Source organism: Etheostoma spectabile, chromosome 5 (genome assembly GCF_008692095.1).
Source record: "Etheostoma spectabile isolate EspeVRDwgs_2016 chromosome 5, UIUC_Espe_1.0, whole genome shotgun sequence".
NCBI lineage: Eukaryota > Metazoa > Chordata > Actinopteri > Perciformes > Percidae > Etheostoma > Etheostoma spectabile.
The window spans coordinates 23,127,791-23,136,220 of NC_045737.1; the positions used below are offsets into that span (position 1 = coordinate 23,127,791).

At 38.7% G+C, this 8,430-nt stretch overlaps 2 protein-coding genes across 2 annotated transcripts in view; both read right to left on the reverse strand.

Moving 5' to 3' along the window:
* Nucleotides 1-1,104: 1,104 nt before the first annotated feature.
* LOC116690398 (progonadoliberin-1) lies at nt 1,105-1,988 on the reverse strand. The gene is made up of 3 exons (XM_032517367.1): nt 1,849-1,988; nt 1,396-1,495; nt 1,105-1,196 (listed from the first exon to the last, which is right to left on the reverse strand). The coding sequence occupies exons 1-3, from the start codon at nt 1,984-1,986 to the stop codon at nt 1,156-1,158; spliced, it is 279 nt and encodes a 92-aa protein (XP_032373258.1). The 5' UTR covers nt 1,987-1,988; the 3' UTR covers nt 1,105-1,155.
* A 1,275-nt stretch (nt 1,989-3,263) lies between these two features.
* kctd9a (potassium channel tetramerization domain containing 9a) overlaps nt 3,264-8,430 on the reverse strand; it is a 9,140-nt gene continuing 3,973 nt past the window's right edge. The window contains exons 7-12 of the mRNA XM_032517345.1: nt 8,065-8,132; nt 7,484-7,579; nt 7,246-7,395; nt 6,275-6,380; nt 6,059-6,192; nt 3,264-4,465 (exon numbers count right to left, since the gene is read on the reverse strand). Coding sequence (XP_032373236.1) covers nt 4,349-4,465; nt 6,059-6,192; nt 6,275-6,380; nt 7,246-7,395; nt 7,484-7,579; nt 8,065-8,132 — 671 coding nt within the window. The 3' untranslated portion in view covers nt 3,264-4,348. The remainder of the gene's footprint in view (nt 4,466-6,058; nt 6,193-6,274; nt 6,381-7,245; nt 7,396-7,483; nt 7,580-8,064; nt 8,133-8,430) is intronic.

Consider the following 8,430-nt stretch of genomic DNA (forward strand, 5'->3'; position numbering starts at 1 on the left):
ATGGAAAGGGTGAAGAGATCAGATAAAAGGAAGTTGAAGAAAATGAAGGCAATAAATAAATAAAATCTAAGGAAAGAGTAGATATATGAAAGAGAAAAGAGGGGGTTGGGCTGCGGAAAGTTGGAGAAGTAGCCTGAAGGAAGATAAATATAAAAAAAAGCAGAGTAGTGGAAGGGTCAATGGGAGAAAGACAGAGTGACAGATCCTTTCATCCGTGAAAGATAGAAAAGGTGGTGATGTAAATCAAGGGAAGCTGGAAGGGAAATGAAGGATTCAAACGGTGGAAATATAAAGAAGGGAGCAGAAGAAAATAAATGAAAGAAGATGAATTGAGGAATGTACAATAGATAAAGGGAGAGACACAAGAAACCAAATAAAGGATGTGAAGCTTCTTTAAAAACAAAGGGAAGCCTTTTGGGAAAACAACCTTGTAATATCTGGAACAAACAGCCAGAACACTGCAGGTCCACTGCCATGCTTTAAATCAAGGCTCAAGCCTTTTCTATTTGATGTTGCCTTTTTTATGGAATTGTTAATTTTCTTACACTGCATTGTAACTTTTACTATTATACTTTATATTTGTCTTATTCTGTTTTAGCTGTTTCTTATATTCTGTTTTAACAGATGTTTTAATTGTTTTTAATGGCTCTTTTAATGTTTGTATGTCAAGCACTTTGAATTGCCGTGTTGCTGAAATGTGCAATACAAATAAAGCTGCCTGACCTTGAGAAAACTGACAAAAGACTACCGGTCTGCACAGTTCACACAGTACACACAGTACATCTATAACTGCTAACCAGCAGTTATACTGACAAAAACATGCCATCAAACATCCTGAATTATAAGTTTTCCCTTTAGCAGTTTGCACACAGCATTACCTGCACACCACCGTACTGTTTATTTATTTTTTTCAAATATAATCAACTGCTGGGACACAAATCAAAATAATGGTAAGAATTGAAATCCTTTAAGACTTTGATGTAATCCATATTTAAATAAGACTTGTTGTATAAAAGCACAGAGGTATTAAGAGGTAGGTAAAAGAGCCTCAAGCTTGTATTTCTGATTTGGCTATATATCTTTATAGCAATAACCACAACAACAATAGTGACATGCTAATATGATAATTTTATTGTAGAATCAAATAATCATTTTCTATATGTTCTGTGTCCATTTTCCCTGTCTGCAACACTGCCCTAAAAGAGAACAAGAGCATAAACCTGTGAGAATTCATTCAAACTATCAGAAGCATCATGTATTTATTACAAGAATCCCCATCAGCGGTCGCCTAGACAACCAGCTAGTCTTCCTGGGCTGATACGAGGATGATCATATATGCATCCACAGAGAGAACAAAAATAACTAAATGCAGAATAACAAGGGAGCAAAACTTACAAGAAATCCTTTTGGCTCTATAAATATTGGCAAAGGGTGATTCCTCTGCACAACCCAGAACACTGCAGGATGTGTCCACGTGTGGAAAGCCCTCAACTAGCTGTCGAAGACCCAAAACATCACAATGAATATGAGCAGAAGGAAAAAAATGGCTCAACGAATGTTGAGGAGATGTGTAAGAAAGTGAAAAAATGTAATGTCCGCAACACAGCTCCATGCTCCCATAATTTAATGCAAAAGGCAACGTTTCAACCCTACTGGGAAAGAAGACCCAGTAGGGTTGAAACGTTTCCTTTTGCATTAAATTATGGTAGCATAAAGCAGTGCTGCGGACATTAGAATCTTTTCACTTTAGCATTTTTCATTTGTCATGCACCTGCCAGAAGGTGGGATGTGCACACACTTTCTTTTATGAGAGATGTGTAAGAAACCATGAGACTGATGACTACTTACATTGCCCAGTGTGTCTGAAAGGCTGTCCAGATCCCTCTTCCCTCCGGGGCTCAGTCCATACGACCAGTGCTGACAGCAGCCCGGCGGCCATTCTGCCGCCACAAGCAGCAGCCACACTGCCAAAGTTCTTGTAGCCATTTCTGAGGAAAAAACATTGCACATATAAGTATATTGCTTTTTTTTTACATTTTACTTTAACCCCCAAACAGTGTTATAGCTCTCAGCCTAAATTTACACTTCTCAGATTTTACAATCATTAGCCCATTCAGAATGTCTTACCTTCTGTGTAGAAGTGGGGCAGGTTTCTGTGATTTGTTCTCGTCTGCTGTCCTTTCGTGAATCCTGCTGCACACAATTTTCAAAGGTTTATATAAGTTTATGCTCCTGCTTCCCTTCCTTTTAGTCCGACACTAGACTACAGGGGGTCACAAAGTGGGATTAAAAAACACTTATTGGCCTCCGGAGCGGTTTACAAGATTACACTGTGTGATTTTTGCCCCTTTCGGAAAATAGGCCTGCACTTACACGGGACCGACATTTTCAGCTGTTTCCTGTCTGGCAGTTTTATGTCATACTTTGAATGCACAAAACACTCGCTTATTCGCAACTGAGCCACAATAAATAATAATAAATTTAAAAAAAATCAGATGACCATTTTTTTCTTCTTCTTCATAGCAGTTTATTTTATAACAGTCATTCATGGAAATATATTTCCATGGTCAAGTGCAATAATTATAGATAGGGAGACCTACACCACTCCCTGTTGCCAAGACAAAGCAACCATTGCCCCGTATTGCATTTAGCAAGATGTATTAAAATAAATAACCATAGCTCTTACATTGATTTTCACGCAACACATGATTGCCTTCATCATTCATTCTCACAGGCTGGGTACCTACGATTGAACTGAGTGGAATAGTATTGCATCAGAGCAGCTTTGAGCTACAGCTAGAGAAACAGTCGAAGACGAGTATAGGTATTCACACATGCAAACGCTGTTCTGCAGACAACAGAAGGGAGATCAGTGACAAAACAACTGACAACACCTGCCTACTCTAAGAATCAGGGCTGGGCAATATATAGAACATGTATCAATAGGCTGCTAGATATTGTTTTAAATTTTGGATATCGTAACATGGCAAAACTGTTGTCATTTCCTGGTTTTAAAGGCTACATTACAGTAAAGTGATGTCATTTTATGAACTTACCAGACAGTCCAAGCTGTAATTTGCCTTTAACCACGTAGTCCTTATAGCCACATTACCAATGATTATTTATCACAAATCTTGTGTTCATTTTTTGTGACAGCATTAATAGTCTACCCTACAATATCGCCGCAATATCGATAGACATATTTGTTCAAAAATATCATGATATCTGATTTTCTCCATATTGCCCAGCTCTACTAATAATGCTTTTTTTGTGGAAGTATGGGAAACATTGGATTTGATTTCCATTAGATTACAAGCACCAAAAACTTTTTTTGTGAAAATGGATAACATGTTACAAGTTAACATATACTTGTGCAAATAAGTTTCAAAGCATGATTAATTGATATACATCGATACATGGAGCATGTTTCCAGGCAAACCCACTTTGACAACATTAACATGTGAAAATGGCTTTCTGTTTCTCCGAATGGTAAACTGAAGAATAATGAATGTCATACATAAACATTGCAATAAGCAGTGCCACAGTCTAATTCATGCAATTGTGGATCACTCGCACACCGGATTAAAAAAAGAGGTAGATTCACGGAAATACACAAAAATAAAGAAAAAAAAGGAAAAAGCTTTTTTCAAGACACAATATTTAAAAGTAAGAAAGGAGAGACCTCACAGCTGTAAATGACGTATTGCATACCCAAGCTGTGTTTAGAACTAGCCTGTCGCATAGTTTGACTGTGCACTAAAAGCACTTTTAGCCTTTTAGACTGTGCTATCATTATGGCTTTGGCTTGCATTGCTTCCTTTATAATATGTTAAATCCAGCAAAATTAAGTTACATACTTAAAGAGGAATATATATATATATAAACGACACAGTTATTGGTAAGGGACACCTATTTCTGCTACAGCAGCATCCAGTGAAGCTCAGTGCTTTGAACTTGACTGCACACAGGTAATAATTAGATTTTGACTCCCATTAACATGTCAAGTAAAACAAAGTGAATATAAATTATGTAGAACGTTATACGAGTATAGTCAATGGATTGCATCCAGACACATCTACATACACTAGGAACATTATTCTTGTTTTGGTGATATCTGCAGCTGAACATTTAAAAACACCCTACGATCCAAACATACATAGACAACCCTGAATAAATTCTAGTGCAAGATATTTAAAGCTAACACAATATAGGTGGAATGCCAGGGATGTGCATACAACTGCCTGTACTGCAGACAGGCAAAGAGAGACTGAAAGTAGGGGAATATACGGGGGGGGGGCATAAAGAAGCCAGCTGTGGCCCCACACTGGAGACTGATGTGTGATTGCAGTTATCTGACACTCTGTGACATGTGCAGAGGGGTCAGCATCTCTTCAAAAATTGCTCCCTTTACATTGGAGCCCCTCAGGTTGGCTTCTTGTAGATCGCAGCCGGACAGGTCACAGTTCTGCAAAAACGCGGCAGAGACAAAACAGTAAAACAGGAGGGTTAAATATATCGGGTGAACAACATGCAATGTTACTGGAGAAATACCAAATTAAAAAAAAAAAAAAAAAGTGTTTTTACAGGAAAACATGCACACATTTGGTGACGATTATTTTCATTGTCAATAAATCTCTCGGTAATGGTTTTGATGAATCGTTATACGATGCAATGCAAATTAAATTCCTGAAGATAGTGAACAAGATAGCGCCAATTGACCTATTTATATTGCTTGTTTTGTCCAACCAACAGTCCTCTACCCAAAGACAATCACTTCATTACAGTCATGAAAGAGAGAGAGCTAAAACTTGAAAAGCTGAAACTAATAACTTTTTGGCACTTTACCTAAAAACATGACTTAAATCATTCATCCAAATTGTGGTTTGATTGCTTTTTTTGTTCATCGCTAATTGTGTTAGCTCTTGTGCTATGGCTTATTCCTGTTTCTTTTAGTTTGTTTCCAAAGGCTTGTGTAAAACCCTCAACATGTTTGGTCAAAAGATTAAGTTATCCTGCAAGAAAAAGAATCAGTGACCTGATTTGAGATATATATCTATATATATCTATATATCTATATATATAGATATATATATCTCACATGCATCAGTTCAAAAGTCTAGTCCTCTACTTTGAGCGCAAGGCAAACCCCACCCAAAAAAATCCTAATCTCATAGTCTGGCAAAAACAACATTGAAATCTCCAGTTTGGAACACTTTTAATTACTTGCAAAAAATAGTTTCAAACATAAACAACCTAAGGCATTCAATTTCAATAATAAAAAAAAAAAAAAAAAAAGATTGAATTCTTTTTATCTACAGGAAAGTTTGTCTGTTTCATCCTTATTGGCCCTGACAGTTGCTGTAAATAAGGCTGCCAGGTGAGTCATCCTGAGGGCCCTATTTTAATGACCTAAGCAATCGGCGTGAAGCGCGTAGCACAGGTGCGTTTAGGGTGTGTCCAAATACACTTTTGCTAGAATGACGGCAGACAAAAGGGTCCGTGGGCCAGGCGCATGGTTCAAAAGGGTTTGTACTTAGTGTCTTCATTAATTAATGGGTGTGTTTTGGGCGTACCATGCAATAAACCAATCAGAGTGTCGTCTCCCATTCCCTTTAAAAGCCAGGCGTGTTTGTACCTTGGTACATTGCTATTATGATGGCAGATGTGCACCGTAATGTTTTTATTTTTAATCTTTTGCGTGTTGGTGTGCTGCTGCAGTTCCCTGTGTGTGTGTAACAAGAATAGTGTGCGCATGCGGTGCAAAAGCCTAGACACAAAATGCATTGTTAAAATAACAATGAAATGCTGCGCTATTGACAATGGCACGATCACTTCCCTCTGCCTCAAAAATAGCAATATGCCAAGAATGCACCTGAACACACCTTCCTGTAAGACCAGCACACCCATGGGCAAAAAGATGGGTGCAGGTGCATTTGCTGTATAAACAACCTGGGCGCTGGGCCGTCCTAAAATAGCAAAGACACTTGCGTTGGGCTGCACTGCGCCGGTGCAAGATCGGGCCCTGAGATTTCAGGGATAATCCTGTGTGATGGCTCACCTCAAGATCTGTCCCTGCTAAAGTGGCTCCCCGCAGCGTACAGTTCTTCAGCTTAGCATTTTTCAGAGTGGCCACACGCAGGTTGATGCCGGTCATTTGGCTTCCTTCCATGTCAACTCCTTTAAGGTTAGCACCTGATTACAAAACCCATTCGGTTAAAACATGACTATAAATGTAAAACTGCCTCTATTTTGATTAGGAGCTGTGATGGATTACCTTCCAGGTTAGCTTTCAGTCCAGATGGATCTTCAAAATTACATCCTCTGAGAGAAGCTCCCTCTGCATTGGAACAGAGCATCTTCACCCCTTGTAAGTTGGCACCCTTCAAAAGTCAACAAAGATCAAACGCATTCGTAATGTCCTTGTACATTAATATTAGGTTATGCTTTACAAGAAATGTATGTAGAGCCATAGAGTCTGCTTATTGTTCTTGAGGTGAATTTAAGGCTACATCTACACTACTACTTTTTTATTTTTAGCAACGTTTTGAGACACAAATGATGTCCTGAAATCATCCGGGTCCCGCCGAATTTCCGACCATTACCACTTGTGTGTTACGCTCCCACCCGCTCCCGCAATATGTATGTACACTTCCGCCCGCACCCGCAAAACTCTGAGAATTTAGACGTAGTGTATTTTTTCCCACTTGTCACAAACAAAATATGTGTCAAGCCATTCTCAGTGAAGTATTGTAGTGCTGCAGAGTATGGTGGTGCCACACTAAAATCCCACTATAATCATTTCTTTCATTTTATTAATTTTCTGTGAGAATAATGATATATAAATGATCATTCCCTACAATACCGTGAATCATATCGCAATAACAATATCAGTCAAAATAGTCCCAGTTATATATTTTCCTCTCACCGTGCAGCCCAAATGTACATGTTTAAAATGACAGAAAATGCTTTGGAGAAAGAACAACAATGGCAAAACGTAAGTCTACCTAACCAATAAGACTGACTGACGTGCATTGTTGTTTCCAAAGGTCTCCAAAAACGCCGGTGTAGTGTTGACGCGAGGCATAAACGTAGCAAAAGATATAAAACATGGTTAAGAACAGAAGGGTCCTTCCTCCACACAACTGACGGGACAGCACGTGTGAAGTTCTCAAAGCATGTGCACATGCTCACTGTGTGAAAGCAAACATTTCCTCCTTCTGTAATTTTCTGAGTTTTCAGACTTACGTCCAGGTTGGCTCCCGAAAGATCAGCCCGCTCCAGATTGGAACAGCACAGGTTGGCATGGGTCAGATTGCAACGGCTGAGATTAGCCATTTTGAAGTTGATGTAGCGCAAATCAAGTCGGGACAGATCGGCGCCACTAAAATTAAGACCCTAAAAACAATGAGAGTAATGGTGTCAAATGTAAACCAGACGTGGTGAAATGGTGGCGTGAACCAAAAACATTTCCATTCAGCCGTACCTGACAGCGAAGCTCTGACTTGGTGGGTGTTGCAAGGAGGAAACGAACAAACTCTTTGCGGGAAATGGGAGAGTGGTCCTCCGGTGGCTGTGTGTTCTGTTTTGAAAGGAAGTGGTGACTCACAATCAGTGGTGGAATGTAACTAAATACATTTATGCAAGTACTGTACTATAAATTTGAGGTACTATTCTTTTCATGACACTTTCTACTTCTACACCGCAACATTTCAGAGAGAAATATACAATATACAAGTACAGCTGAAATGATTAACCCATTAAACACTTAGTTGATTGACAGAACTGTTTGGATTGTTTCCAGTTTCTGAAATGTGAGGCTTTTTTTTGCATTGAGTACTTTTACTTGTAATACTTTAAGTACATTCTCCTGATAATACATACTTTTAAGTAACATTTTCAATGCAGAGCTTTTACTTGTAACAGAGTATATTTTTTACAATGTGGTATTAGTACCTTTACTTCAGTTAAGAATTGAAATACTTCTTCCGCCTCTAGTCACAATGCATTCAAAGGAGTGATCACTTTTCCTAAATTTAACCATTTACCTTCCACACTCCATATTACCTTGATTGCTACTTCCAGCTGTTCAGCGAGCTGCTCAATTCCAAAGAACCGAGCCTCCTCAAGGACACCTAGAAAACATTAAAAACATATTTCAAAGTGCCCATATTAATCTCATTTTCAGGTTCATAATTGTATTTTGAGGTTTACCAGAATAGGTTTACATGGTTTTATTTTAAAAAAACACCATATTTTTGTTGTACCGCAAATTGCTGCAGATCCCCTTTTCACCCTGTGTGTGTGGGTCTCTGTTTTAGCTACAGAGTGAGACATTTCACTCTGTAGCATCTTCACTATCTTTACTATCTTTGCGCTGTAGCTAGGTAAGATCACATCAGCCAGATAACTCTTTCTCCAACTTTGGTCAGT